The 16,096-nt window shown below is 34.0% G+C and overlaps 1 protein-coding gene across 2 annotated transcripts; it reads left to right on the forward strand.

The window, feature by feature from the left end:
• Positions 1-8,334: 8,334 nt before the first annotated feature.
• LOC117121820 (14-3-3 protein homolog 2-like) lies at positions 8,335-15,620 on the forward strand. Of its 2 annotated transcripts, none has more exons than XM_033267143.1 (5): positions 8,335-8,492; positions 10,137-10,327; positions 10,885-10,997; positions 13,031-13,377; positions 13,822-15,620. In XM_033267143.1, exons 1-5 carry the CDS (start codon positions 8,429-8,431, stop codon positions 13,857-13,859), a joined length of 753 nt encoding a protein of 250 aa, XP_033123034.1. In that variant the 5' UTR covers positions 8,335-8,428; the 3' UTR covers positions 13,860-15,620. The 2 variants fall into 2 exon arrangements, with proteins under 2 accessions (XP_033123034.1, XP_033123045.1); XM_033267154.1 differs by having other exon boundaries at positions 13,825-15,620.
• The last annotated feature ends 476 nt before the right edge of the window (positions 15,621-16,096 follow it).

The raw sequence follows: 16,096 nt of genomic DNA on the forward strand, positions 1-16,096 counted from the left end.
AATAGTATATGTCACAATAACTATATTTGCCCCCTTGCGCAGTCTGCACAAATCTGTGTTCAAATTATAAGAAAAGCCATATAAAAATGTTAATGTCATACGTATGATTTTTCCCGCTTACGTGATTTCGAGATCAAAACTGATAAATATTGTATTGCCGATTATAAAGCTTCTGCAGATGAATGTACATAGCGAGCTATTCCAATTACAGTAGGCCTACTATTATTATCCACCGGGACTTCGATTCTAATCACGTGCTATGTCTTCTGTCTGTCATTACTATTGCCTTACGACCTAAACTAAATTAATTAATACGGATTCTGGCAAAAGGGCTGCCTTAAAGTACGTACATCCGTGTAGCACTTAAAGTGACAACCTCTCAATATGACGCCATCATTGCTTTTAAGCCAACATTTATTCATCCTTATACATATAAATATCCTAAGAATTACATCTTGAGATTGGATATGTTGACGCGTCTAACATTATTTACACACAAACGTCACGTGTTGACAATTAGAAAGCACTTTACGTGCAACTAAGATACAAACTCACAAAAATGCCACTTTAAGAACGTGTCAATTGAGACGAACGATCAAATCAACTTGATGAGATCTCGTATTATTATTTTGATCACTTAACTTATGAATCTGCATTGGGCTAGTTTCAACATAAACATCGTACCAATTAATTGTTGTGGCCAGGAATACTATTTAATCCTATATGAATATACATTATTATATAACAAATGATTATAATAAATACAATTTGTGTAGCGCTCACAATATCTATTTTATAAGAATTTTTGAAGGTGCTTGAGAACACGGAAAAAAGAATAGGCCTACCGAGAATATTATTCATTTTAATAAGTCCGTAAATATCCTATAAACTAACCATATTATAATTATATTTAATTGTTATTTAATATAATATTGATTCATAATAATATGTCTACAACTCAAAGATGTATTATATTTCTGTCTCTATATATTTTGTAGAGACAGAAAGCAAACGTAGAAAATTAATAAAATTAACCCCTTTTTCACGGAGTAGAATTAATGTAAGAGCGCCCTCATCATGATACATAAGTTTTTTAACAGCATTAAATAGTAGTAATGATTTTCAATATAATAATAACATTCATTTCACAACTTTTTGACCCTAACAGTCAGTGGAGCCTCATTGGATGCACTATGTCATAGCCATTTTGGCCTATTGGTTAATCATCAGAGGGCCTTTGCTAGCTTTAAGTGGAGAATTCAGAGGTGGCAAGTTATGGACAGGCGCCTCTCGACAGCAGCAAACAGCCACTAACCGAGTGTCAAATTATTTAAATACTGCAAAAGAAAAAAAAAAGGTAAATAGACTACCGACGCTTTTCTTGAAGTTCTAAATACGTAATTTACGGTAAAGGAACAACCCAACACCATCCTCTCGCCCCCCCCCACAACACCACCCCTCCCGTGGACCTTAGGTCCTTGACTGCCACTCATGCTACCTCAGCTAAAAATATTGGATCTGCCAATAGAGTTACCTCAATTGGCTTACACAGTAACCTACTGCCAGTGCAATGTGCGTTGTTATTAATATCCCGCAAGTGAACATTGGCATTGCTATTATGTGATTATTATGGTACGGTGTAAACAGATTTTAATTCCTACGTAATCGGGGATGCGGACTTACTAAATTAAATGTAGCAGTATGACGCAAGCGGAACATGTAATCCATTGGTAAAATCAAAATAAAGATGATGGAAAGAAATAAAGCAAACTTATAATAAATAATAATAATAATAATAATAAATAATAATAATAATAATAATAATAATAATAATAATAATAATAATAATAATAATAATAATAATAACAATAGGGCCTAATAATAATAATAATAATAATATAATGATGATAAAATTAATAATAATTACAATAATTAATCATTATAATTATCATTCCAAGTCATTATCATTGTTATTATTAATATTATTTTTTTATTATCATTACTATTATTAGATTAAATAGAAAAATAAAACCATTTTAAATATACGTTATATGAAAGGCATATACGCGCCACAAAGTCCCTTTTTTCAACGTTTTGTTGGAATGGTGAGATTCGCCATTGCCAATGTAGGCATAATCATTATCATGAGTTAACTTCATGAAATAGTGGGGTAGCCGTGTTAGTCTGAACTATAGTAATACGCAGTGAAATGACAGGCAGCACTTTATAGACTAACAAATATTTATTAGCGCAAGCTTCTGTGAACTTCTTCAGGTGACTGAGAGAGCAGCTTAGCTCAGTCGGCTAATCTGGTGATAGCCACTGTGTGTTCGCTGAACCAGGGAGATCTCTAGGTCCCCGGTTCAATTCCCATCGCTACCTCTCCTTGTGTTTCAGCTAGAGACTGAAATACAAGTTACATAGCGCACCGTCTTTCGGAAGAGACGTTTAAGCCGTTGGTCCCGTGTGCATTTATGGCCCTGTGCACGTTAAAGAACACAGTACACTCTTCGGAAAAGAGTAGGGGATTGTCTCCCGGTGTACTGTCCAATCACCACCAGGAAGTACTGGAAATAAGTCTTCTTCTAGACTTTCGTGGGCTATCCTTGGTGTTTACACCGAATAAATCAATCCAATCCAATCCAATCCACTGTACAAATGAAACATCATCAATGAATCGCTTATATACATGTAAGACAATGATTGAGGACACTCCAAGCAAGATAATAATAAACAATAATAAGCAGTAAGCAAAAAAATAGAGGTAAGCAGGCCAAGTTAACTACAACATTATAGGATAATTATACAATTAGGCCTACCGTTAATTATTTTTTTTGTGAGTTGGTATTGGGTATCAATCTCATTCACAAAGTACATTCACTGTTCTGTAATTAAAATATCTCTCCAAAATTAAAATGTTACTGACAATAAACGAAAAGCTGCCGTTATCATCACGTTATGAAACAGAGTTCAACGATCAAGCTAAGAGCGCCGTTACGTGATTAAACTTAGTAAAGCAATTAAAAATATTTTTGGAGATTAATTTGAATATTCTAATAGACAATCATCAAAGTACCTGTGAGTGTATGTGTAAGTTTATACAACTGACTCCATCCATTAGGCTAGGCTTTGAATCCAAAAATCGGTGATCTGGCATGAGTGAGCGTGCTATAATCACGGTAATTTTCTTGATCAATAGCGTAATTAACCTAGTTAGAACAAGATAATATCCAAAAAGACCTACATGTGTCAGTGTTGAATAACTGTATTTTGTGCAATATGGCACATTTTAGTATGAACGTCACTCCAAAAATTGACAAGGACATTTTATTCAACGTTTCGCTTTTATTTAAGCATTTAAGCACCATCAAAGATACAAATAACAGTATCAGTTACCAAAGATTCTAATTAATATGCAGTTAGTTAAATGAGGCAATTATCCAATCAGGGTGAAGTGGTATCATGGTGAGAAAGTATATTGAAAATAAACAGTTCTGGGACAAAGATTACCAATTGTAGATTAGGGCAAGTTATCAATGTTAGAACCAGGTGGCAACTTTTACTAAGAATGTTGTGGGGTAAAGCATTATCGCTAATTTGGTTAAAATTTCCTCCAATAAAAGTGAGAAAAATATTTTAATTATCTGCAGATAAACCCGTAGCTGATCTAGGAATTCAAAATAGTGGGAGCCCAGGGAGGAACTACTCAACCATGGTGCTGCTGAGTTAAAAAATATAATTACTTTGGCACCGTAAATGGCACTCTCGTGCTTAAATTTGAATATAATTTTCTTTCGGCGGGTTGGCTGCCCCCACCCCCTTCCTTGAATCCGCTACAGTAAACTACTATTGATTTACTGTAAGCCCGGTTATTTATATCTAGACCAGTGGCGTATCTAGCAATTTTAAGACTCTTTGATACGCCAATGATCTAGACTAAAACGGACATCAGTGACGCAAAATCTTGGGAATGCATCTTATTTCTTGTATAGCGGATAATAGCGCACTGATAGCTTTTGGAGCAAGTAAATATTGAATTGAATGGATAAGTACTGTATTAAACCTATCTGACTGATTAATGTAATTGAAGTAGGCCTGCAAGGGACCGCTCTATCCAAGTGAAGTATTTCACGTCCATACCTGCCGATTAGGAAATTGGGTTTACTGCCAGAAATCAAATAATGTAGATAAATAATTAAATTTGCAATAGTGCAAGCGAATGATGAAGATTTGTGTGCGTTTGTATCATTGAGATTAATTGCGTTCAGCCATCGATTATTTGGCGCCGGTCGGAGCACGTTGATTAAAACAGCATGTACCCGGGCTATCAAACTCAAACAAATCGGGAAAATATCTGTTACAATTCTAGTCTACAATCAGTTTGAAAGCGAGTATCATACATAGGCCACGGTATAGGCGCAAATCTAACCCCCGGGCACTCTCTTTCATACAACTAACCAACTAACTCATACCCTCACACTATTAGATTTTCACCTATACCGATAGGTCTGCTGCAAGTTCGAATCCCGCTACAAACGCTATTTTCATATGTTGTAAATATATAGATACATTTTAAAACGTTAAAGATGAGTAATCTGCGAGTGTGAAATTCGAACCCAGGATCTTCTGCTGAAAATATGTGGGTATATGTATATAACATATGCTTATAAGTGTATACCGCATAGGCCTACATCCCATATTGATGAGCAGATTTCAAATGACCGATCATGCCTAGTTTTTGACTGAATAATATGAATATTGGAAATGATTGTTGTTTTAGGTATCTTCTTATTAATTAATGATGTTTTTTTTTGTTTTTTGTTTTTGTTTTTTTTAGGTTGTATTCTTGTTTTAACTATTGTATATAGCACAGTTTCCCATACTTTTTGAATATGCGGACCCCTCGCGATATGTCAAAAGTCTTCACGGACCCCCATGTCTAAGTATTATATTATTACATTACTAAGATTATATACCGTATCGATATAAGATGATTTGCCACAAAAGTAACACTAAACAGTCGCGCATCCTGAAATGTCAAAATAGAAAGTACCTCAACCCCAACACAGTTGGGGCTCTGATACGAAATATTGTTATGTCGGCACTTGATATCCGGAAATGACACTCTCATGCTCTAGATTTTGATACTGTAAGTTTCTTTTATCCCCCATCTATATTTTTAATTTTGTAAAATTTAAGGCGACTAGCCTACGGTTGATATTCCATCAATAAGATTATAGATAGAAGGTGATTCGCCACAAAATATAACATTAAACAGTGGTGAATCCTGGAATTCGAACTAAAGTGAGGTTAGAAATTCAATTTTACAGATAGAGGTATATCAACTCACTACAAACACTGTCAGACTCAAAATTTGAATGTACTTTTCTTTAAGTTTATTTAATAAGACAACACATATAGGCCTACAAACAATAAGTCTATTACCTGTGGATTGTTACTATTCTACACACTAAACATGTAAAATCTGATATAGGTCTATTCACATTAAAACAAATATAAAAGATTAACAGATCATCAAAAATATTGGAATTAAACTATAATGCCAGTTAAAACAATTTACAGTGAACGAAGTCTCTGTATATTTAAAAGGTATTTCATTATTGAAAATACACCTTATGAATAACAGTATACAATAGGCCTAGGCTATGTTTTTATCACACTGCTGTAAGAAAAGAAAAATAAAGGGATCATGAAAAATTGGTCTAACAATCTAGCGGACCCCCAGATTTTTCGCGGACCCCCAATTTTTTTTTGCGGACCCCTGCGTAATCTTTTGACTTGGCGGACACACAATTAATTGGGAACCACTGCTATAATAGTATTATATTGGTGGTAGTCTTTCTGTTTGTTGTATATAGTATTTTATCTTTCCAGGACCATTAATGAAAACAGCGTTACCATATTGCAAGGAGAAAACATGCTATATGTTATCTTGCCTAAATATGTTTAATAAATAAATGAATACAGTACTGTTGTTTGTTGTATGCTGGAATAATACGTTGTACTTGCGTACCTGCTACACAAATACCAAGATGTAGTTTATCCTCTGCTTCCTGTTTGTCGATATAATTATGTCACCTTTATGATGCTTATATTATGTCATGTTTGTACGCACGTGTGTTTATTACGTCATAACTTTAGACTACTACTCTATTGGCTTTTCCGCTCAGAAGTCTGCATTCAATCCATGCAAACATCCGTATTTTGGTCGAAAATGTTGACATTTACTGCATGCGTCATACTACATTATTTTGTGTACTGTACCTAATTACCTTTCAACGAATGTTTATGAGGGCGCTCGCTTGTCAAGCTATTCTCAACGTTGAATCCTTGAATTTGGAACGAGGAAAATTCTTTTGAAATAGTCACTTTTCTTAACAAGTTTTAAAAATATTTATAACAATATTTATAACAAAGCGTATAAGAATATCAATATAACGATATTCATAATACTGTAAATATTAATAGCCTAAAATAATTACCCCCATCCCCACCTCCCTTCGAGGACTCTTTTCACCTTGAGCTCCGATTAGGAAATATTTTATGACAATATTTAAGAATTGCATATTTGTTTTGCTTCTGACATTTTTAATAAAGCGGGTGTGGCGCTGGGAAGCGCACCACCACTGATTATATACTGGTTTTTTTTTTCATTTTAACATATAGGCCTAATGGTCTTTCTCAGTACGACAATGAACGATAATTCAGGTTGACCGTAAAGGTTTTATATTTGGATAGCTAAAAGTACCGGTAACAACAAAAACAAGAGCAAGACTAAAACAAATTTAAAACAAAACCATGCATTACAAAAGTATAATAGCAATGGTGAAGAAAAGGATTGTCAGAGGTCAGCCAGTAGTTTTTCAGAGATGCAGGCTATAGATCTAAAATAATATAGAATATTTAGGCCTATTTAAAAGTCAAATATTATTTGAAATTCTTAATATGTATACCGTACTGTACTGTATTTATTCGATTAAACACCAGGGACGTTTCATTGTTGAGAAGGGTGTTTGAGGGGGCGTTTATTCGAGGGAGGTAGTTAATTTGTTTGGTGTAAAATGGATAAGTAAGTATCCAAGAAGCCCCCTAATTTTACTGTTAATGTTCTACTGCAGTAAAATTATATTTTTCTAACTTTCTGGTTGGGATCTAGTCTTTATGCTCATACAATAGGCTTACACATTTTGACGGTAATTATGTGTTGTAATTCCACAGTGAAATTAAAGGACGTCTAACTTAGTATGTAGGCCTACGTACCCATTTTACACACTCGGATAACGCGGCCTCTCTCAAATATACACACTCTCAATACAAAAAAAAAAAAAAACAAAAAAAAAAAAACCCTCTCAAAACAAAAAAAAAAAACCTTCTCAACAATAAACGCCCCGGGGCGTCTATTCTAATAAATACGCTATTTGATTCTTTTAAATGAGCTATTCAAAATTTTAATTAGATTTTTGAATTGTTTACCCAGTTAGGTATGTGTCTTTAGATTGAGAGAGATGAGAGGCGGAATTGCCATAGCGACTATCACAATTTGAAACTCCCCCATGGAAACTGAAATTATAGGCCGACCTGTAATTTACGCTGTATAAAGTTTAGTGGATCGCGGAATCTTGAATTTACTATCATATTTTGGAGCAAATATAGGCCACATGGATTGATTATTGATGGGTAAATACGACTGAAAATGTATAAGGTTTAATGGAACCTCGGAATCTTGATTTTACTATTAGATTGTTTAATTATCCTTTTTAACAGATAAATAGGCCTATGTTTATTTGATTGATTGAACGATTGACTATATTTATAATTAATTGATCGAAAACTGAGAGTAAATTTGCTTTGAGTGCATGTACAATTAGAGCCTGAAATTTTCTTAAATATAACACAGCCTAGGTGTAGCAGCACACTAGTAGTAAAGGAAATTGAGAGTCATTGAAAATTACGTTTGATGTGATAATTTTTGTTGTACTGTACCTTTTGTAAATGTATTGGTCGAATAATGAAATGAATGAATGAATGAAATGAATTCAGATTTTGAATTAAATTTAAAATTGTATACTGTATTGCGGGTTTTCTAGATTAACATTTTTTTTACTGATATTAGACGCAAATCGACTAGTCAAAAATCAATTTAAAACAGAAATTGGTCATCGCTTATTCGCTTTGCACACTTTCTGAGCGAATAAGCCAAAATGACTTAAAAAGGCCTTATTTTATTTATTACAGGAAAAGACTACGCATTTCTTCATGGTTCTGAGAGCGCCGCCCCGCGGTAAATTTGCATTAGAAAGGTTGGAAGATAATCACCTATTTGCATATCGGTCAGCCATTTTTATGCGATCTGCAGAACTTCGACTTGATTTTTACGGGCGGTATTTTGAATATAGGAATTCAAAAAATGGATGAGAAGGAAGAATTAACATATCTAGCTAAACTTTCCGAACAATCTGAAAGATATGAAGGTAGCGTCAATGTAAAGAACTGTTTAAGACAGCGATCAATTTCTTCTACTAGGGCCTAGGCTAGGTTAGGCTAGGCTTCTTGAGTACTTCCTCCTGCAGGATTGGTTTTATACAGTGTTCGATTCGCTGTTGCGCTACCTTTGCGGCTGCAAAATGCTAGCCTAGCTATGCCTAGGCCTAGACGAGATTACCGACGAGATACCGGATGAGTCGGCTACCTACTGTAATGGAAATGATATGTCATAGTTTCACAAAAGAGTTTGTAGACTTGCAAATGCATTAATATTATACTATCTCTTACTAGTAACTAGTCTCCAGTAATTGGGGATCATTTGATTTTGCTTAGGTTAGGGCATGGAGTTATAATTATTTTCAATTTTATAACTCCATGGTTAGGGCCTAGGCCTTACATCGGAATTTTTTTGAAAATGTATAGGCCTAGACTAGAGCCAGAGCGGAGAGAAAGTCTGGCAGCAGAAAAAGATGAATTAGCTCCGCTTGCAGGCAGTGAAGCCTATCGTGGGTATCACCATTCTAGTTATTGAGCTAGTGTACTGACTGTGTGCTGTCTGCTTTTTAGTACTCCACCCTACTAAGTACCATAAACATTTTTTAGGCATCATTTTTAAAACATTTTTACTCTACAGGCTTAGGCCTCCATACTGTAGCTTGTTTAGGTGCCCAAGCCTACAGTAGCTAGGCCTAGGCCTAATTCTGAGTTTGACTTTTGTGTGTACACTGAAAGTAGTAGATAGTACTACCTAGTAACTAGTAGCTGTACTAAGTACTAAGCCTTACTACTACCTAAAGGCTAGTCCTTGTGGACAATTTATTAAATTACAGTTGAACTTGCCGACTGTACTGTACTGTAAGTCGAATCCAAAATGCCATTAAAAAATTGTTCGACTTAGATGAAATTCAACTTACAGATTGTTAAATTAAATGAAAACACAACAATTTGACATGCAAAATAAGTGCAACTTCAAAATTAATTTGACTTAGGCAATGTCGACTTAGGCAGGTTTGACTGTATTAATAATTAATAATAATGATAATAATAATAATATTATAATTTGATCTTGATTGAGCTAAAAACCTCAATGCACTATAAATTAGAAATAAAAATCCTGAGTTATTAAAGCAAATATAAATTAAAAAGATGTGTTTTGAATAGTATATGTCATTAATTTTTATTTTATTTATTTATCATAACTACTGTGTACACCATACTACTGTAAAATCGTAACTACTGCTTAAAACATTGGTTATATATTGTTATTCAGATTATGCCTAGGTCAAAGCCCAATTTTTGGCAAAATCTGCTAAAAAATTTGAATGGGAAAAAAAAAATTCTCCATTAACAGACATTTATAATACATTACCTGTATTCCTTTTTATTTTAGACCCTATAATATTGGCTGGTATTCAATTTATAGATTATTGTAGTAAATATTTCTGTTAATCAACTAAAACTATTTTGAAAATCAGTTTCTGATAATAATTTTTAATCTTTTTTACATGAAGTATTTAATATTTTTTTAATTGAATTTCTGAAGATTTTTCAATTTGTTTTTGGCAGACAGTGCATCTTTCAAATATCTTGCTTTATAAGATTAATCTGTGTTTTTATAATTTATTTTACAGCAATGGTTTCTTATATGAAGGAACTGGTGGAATTAAATAAGAAACTGACTGAAGAGGAACGAAACCTTCTATCTGTAGCTTACAAGAATGTGATTGGAGCTAAGCGCTCGGCATGGCGAATTATAAGTAGCATAGGAATGAAGGCCGACGACGAATCAAAAGTTGAAGTTACAAAAAATTACCTTAAGCAGGTATGTAATGTAATGTACTGTAGTTGCCTTTATATGGCACTTTATACCTAGGTCTCAACAAAGCGCTTAAGGTGTGAATAGTAACTCCTTGCTCCTCCCCAAAGGGTCTCTTGGTGTCTGAGCTACCCAGTAAACCACTCTCATCTGTCCACAACAGGGCCTGAATGTACCAGACACCCCTTACAGTACTTGTCTCAAAAGATTTACTTGGTTCTTTAAAGTGCACATGAGCCAAATTGTGTTCACTGGGCCTACGTTCTGTAATCCTTTTACGAGAAGAGTTGTTCCACCACCAGAACCATAGACGAGAGTGCAGTTAGAACCAGCGCCAACATTATGGTTGTACTGTGCATTGCCATTCAGGCCATTCAATTCCGTATACAGAAAAATATTAATATATTGCTTACTGTACATTTTACATATTAATATCTTTAATTTTAGCTTTCAACTAAAAAATAAAATGGAAAAAGTTACATATAAAGAAATGATTCAATGAAAATAATAATAAAAAAAATACATTTATGATTGTCATGCTCATTAATTTTTTTATTCTTAAGATTGAGAAGGAGTTACATGAAACATGTTCTGAAGTTCTGGATTTGCTTGACAAGTATCTCATTCCATCTGTTGAAGAAAGCGAAAATGAATCTGCCGTATTTTATTTGAAAATGTAAGTAGCAATAAATTACCACAGCATGGTCATCTGATAGACTGAGGCAAACCCCTGTTGGGTTTGAGTGGCCACTCTCTTGTGGGGTGACCCCACTTAAGCTACAGTATTTATTTGAAGTATAAAATATAATCACAACTATTTTACTGTATCACTTAAACAAAAATCGCCCTAGTAGCAAGTCCTATGCAGGTATGTGGCCACTTTGCTTGCAGGAGTTCGATTGACCAGGCGTGAAATGATGTCTGGTGGAAACCTATAAATTTTTAGGTATTTAGATCTATGTAAATGCTTATTCGTCCACAATAATTCATATTTTTTTATCCCTCTATCCTTTTTTTCATCTCAATGCCCAAACCACTTGTGAAGACCAGGCCACGAGGCAGGGTTCATTCATTTTTAGACCAGTTTACAAACACAAAGCATACTTAAAATTAAAACAGTGCGTTACAAAAGATTGCACATTCACAATTACACCAGTTTCTAAATATAAGACACTGAGGTAAGGCTCACACCCAATTAGACCAGCTTATTAAACATATCCAGCCAATGTTTCTAGTAGTAATAAACTTCCATCTAGTGTTCAATATCCAGTGTAATAAATATGGTTTCCTACAGCATTACACTATGTAACCTAGCCTTGACATTACCATTGTTCGTATCTATCACAAAATATAACAAGGAAGCTGGAGTCCCACTTGGCCGTTTCTCATCGTATCTCCACTAAATATTGTTTTGAAGTTAATATTCACTGAAGAATATACAAGAAAATTTAATTTTGGTAATAAAAATAGTAAAGAACATAACAATAATTATAATGATAATGATGTGATGATGATAATACAATAGTTTACATTTTCAGTGCACATTGACTCTGTAAAACAAACAAAAACCTGAAGAAGCGTACCTACTGATGATAATTAACATAACAACAATAGTTTTACTACTTTATATGTTGTATTCAATGAAATTATTTACTGTATTGTATAATATATATAAAGTACAAAATGATATCAATATTTTTATTCAGAATAAGTAGTACATTGGAAATTACTATAATGCTTTTTTTTTTTTTACAAATTTAAGCATTTTGGCTCAGTTGTTTAAAATATTGTAGTATTTTGTTGTCTACATTAGAACCCTTTTAAGGGGGCAATTTGGGAGAAAAAAAAGTGTCACTGTTAATGGGGGTGTTCACTGAATAGGGGTTGGCTGTAGAGTTAAATGATATACTTTCTATCGGTTAATACTTAAAAAAGCGTACCCTCAATAGGGGTGTCCCAAAGGAGTGGTTCCATTGTATTTATATTTTACTACCTATCTTGATATTTTACTCAGGCCTACACACTTGGTAAATTTTAAAAAGAAATATAACCTTTGTATCAAACAGTAAATGTTTATTGAAACTGGAAGTACTTTCAGTTTTATTCTCAGTTCATTTAATTCCAAGAACATCCAGGCTATCAAATTGTGATGTGACATGCCTAAATATGATCATAATGACATCACGTCATTACCATATTCATGATGACATCACGTCATTACCATATTATAGGCACATCATGACTATGTACAGTATGGGCATACAACAGTTTTTTGTTTGCCAAAGAAAATTTGTGAGAGTGGATAAAGCACAAGGAGAAAATCATTGTCATTGTTTATTATAATCATTATTTATTTATTTATTTGTTTATTTTATTCCTTTCAGTCGTACAAACATTAAATATGCAAAATAAAAGAGGAGAACGTGCCTCTTTAACTCTAACTTTCATACACAGTACAAACATATAGATAACTTAAACCTGAATTGCAAACACTATTAATTATACATTAAAAGCCTAAAAAAAACCAACCAAAATCTCAAACCCTACCCAAAAATAAATAAATACCCGTAAATTCAAAATGGCCAATTATTTATTTTACATTTAAATTTGTTAAAACTTTATTATTGTTTATGATATATATATATATATTATTATTATTTATGATATATATATATATATATTATTATTATTTTTTTTCTATTTCACCAGGAAAGGTGATTATCTCCGATACCTAGCTGAGTTTAAACCGGTCGACAGCAGAAGCGAATACACAGAAAAGAGTTTGCTGGCTTACAAAGCAGCGATGGATAAGGCAGATGAGACTGAGGGGCGACTGTCATCCGCTCATCCCATCCGTCTAGGTCTGGCGTTGAATTTCTCGGTGTTCTATTATGAAATACTGAACAAGCCTGACAGAGCATGTAACCTGGCTAAGAAGGCATTTGACGAAGCTATAGATGAACTAAACGATAACCGAGAAAGTACTTTTAAGGACTCGACGCTGATCATGCAGCTTTTACGCGATAACCTAACCCTGTGGACAGCTGAACAAGATGGTGAGTTAAATATCTATTTGCTTAATTCAATTTGCGTAAAACAAAACTGGTGTGCACAGCAACGGGGCGGTGTTCACATTTATGCGAAATCGGCAGCGTTGGGGTTAACTGCTAAAAACAGGCCGCGAAAGACATTTTTTTGTGCTATGAAAATTGTCTGTGTAGGGTTATAAGTTTGGCACAAGCAAAGAAAGAACAAATAGGGTAGTGACTTTTTTCACACCCCCTCCCCCTTCAAATGCCCCAGAAGAAATGTAAAATGTTTTTGACTGTCTGTCACAGTCTCAAACTTTTTCCAGCTCTGGCTATGAAAGAGAGTGCATCAACCAGCTTTCCACCAACAAAACACAAAACAAATTTGAAGCAAAACATTAAAAAATGAGAATTCATCCCATATATCATGCATTACACCATATGATAACCACATTCATTTTTTTTTTTCAGAAGATGATGATGCTCTTGTTCAAGATGTTGATGGATAAAAGAATAAAGCAACTGAAAATGAATCGGGTTGCTTAGTGGCTGTAATTTCTCAATCAGTCAACTTTCAGTATATCATCATCGGTACTGTTTTTGTCAGTTTGTCTTATCGTTATCTCTTGTGATGTAATGATGGAGTCATCTTGATAGCAGACACAAACTAACATTATACATATAGGGATCAATATTTATTTTGCTTTGTTATGCTAATTTAATTTGTATTTTTTTTATTCAATAGAATTTTATATTAACTACGTCTATCTCCCTTATTTAAATTGGTTAAAAAAAAACGCTGCATTGGAAAGTGTGTATTTACAGTTTACTTTGCCATTCCACAAATATTCCCTATTTTCGTGAGATGCACACAAAAAAGCCTACATATCTACCAAATTGTGCCATGTAACCTAGTAAGTGTACAATGGAGCTCGGTGTGCATACTAACTATTCGAACAATTTGTAGCAGCGGTAACGTTTTGACCTCTCATCCATAAAAGGTCGTGGGTTCGAAATCCTGCACTCTCTATTTTGTGTTTTGTGCATTTTATCTGTGTTTGTCTCTCTCTACCCAAAATGTATTAAAACCAATAGAATGCAGATTTTCTATGTTGAATGTACTTGGTGTATACTGAATGGTAATGCGTTACTAGGAACCCTCACCAAAAAGCGAATGCATGACGCATTATTGTGTATGATTTTTACTATTCCCAATGAGCAGGTGACACTTGGAGATGTTTAGTGGAAAGCCCTACTTGATATATTGCACCCCAATAGATTATGCGTACCTACAAAATGTCGGATACCACCCCTAGTCTGCAAATGTTACTCGATGTAGTGAACGACAAAGAAAATATACTGTTTAGAAGTAAAGCCGGGCCCTCACTGTGCCCAACGGCCGTTGGCCAACTCAATTCTATGGAGAATGCAATGCCACGACGCACACATAATGGATCTTTTTTAATGACGATCCGTTCAGACTGCCACCAACATACACCAGACGGTGTCGCACCGTCTAACGCTCACAGGGAGCGAGTTGAATTTGCCTGTCGACGGTCGTCGTATGCTGCAGTGAGTACCCGGTTAAATACGGTCTACCTGTAGCTTTATTATTATTATTAATTAGTATGTAACTTAGAGTAAATAATTCATTACGGCGTATATAATCTATTTGCTTCTGCATTTTTTTTTTCGGGCAGCACTTCTGGCTACCTATTTACACTATCAAGTATTCTGTAGTAGATATCTGTGATTTGCCTATATGTGGGCATGATGTTGCCATATCACACCCATAAGTTCATGATGATGTAATATGACATCCTTATATGGGCATATCAAAAGTATTTCCCGCATAACATTTGATAGTGTAATTAGAGTTTAACAGATCAATATTTATACGACATCAGTATGAAAATACTGTGCCAAGTTTATTATAGTATTATTGGGTATTTACTAAAGCACAGTGCAAAAAAAAAAAGTTTTTGCTATAGTTAAGCATGAATGTGTTATTGGAATATGAAATTTGCCAGATTTAATAATAAGCTTTCCAGCCTAATTCTTTTCCTTTTTATAAAAAATACTGAATTCAATTACAGTATAGTGAAAGTGATTTTTATGCATTTATAAATTTTTAATTATTTTATCAGAATATATAAATTACCATCAAAGTATGAATATCTGAAATTGTTTAAAACCAAAGGATCCACTGATTATTCGCAAATAGAATACTAGTATGGTGATTCTGAAAAATGACAGACATGAGGCCATAATTGATTCTACGTTTCATTCTTTATTAGAACATTTTCAAGACTTTTTTTACATTTGTGTAGTATGGGTGAAGATTGGGGTCCCACCATTCAATAACACACCTTTAAAATTATTTTTTGCCTAACATGGGCATAATACCTGTGTTCAGACTACAGTTTTACCCCATAGTAAGTCGAGGCTATATATAATCGTCCAAACTTAGCTGACACTACTATATCCAATTACTGCTCAAAGTAAAACGCTGTTTATATTTGGAGGCTATCTGAATAATTACTAGTCGCTCTTTATTGTTGTAGCAATACAGGAGTGGATTATGTGTTCACATTCTCTTGGAATTATTCAACAGCGGCATATACCATGCTTCCCTTTCTAATAAATACCACCAGAAAGACCAATAACTTGACTTTCCAAACAATTTATGATGGTTAAACAAATAAACTGTTGTATTACTTAAATATCTGATATTTCAGTGGATGAC

This window comes from Anneissia japonica, unplaced genomic scaffold, assembly GCF_011630105.1.
Source record: "Anneissia japonica isolate Jap-2015-1 unplaced genomic scaffold, ASM1163010v1 scaffold1208_len1460985_cov181, whole genome shotgun sequence".
NCBI classification, from domain to species: domain Eukaryota; kingdom Metazoa; phylum Echinodermata; class Crinoidea; order Comatulida; family Comatulidae; genus Anneissia; species Anneissia japonica.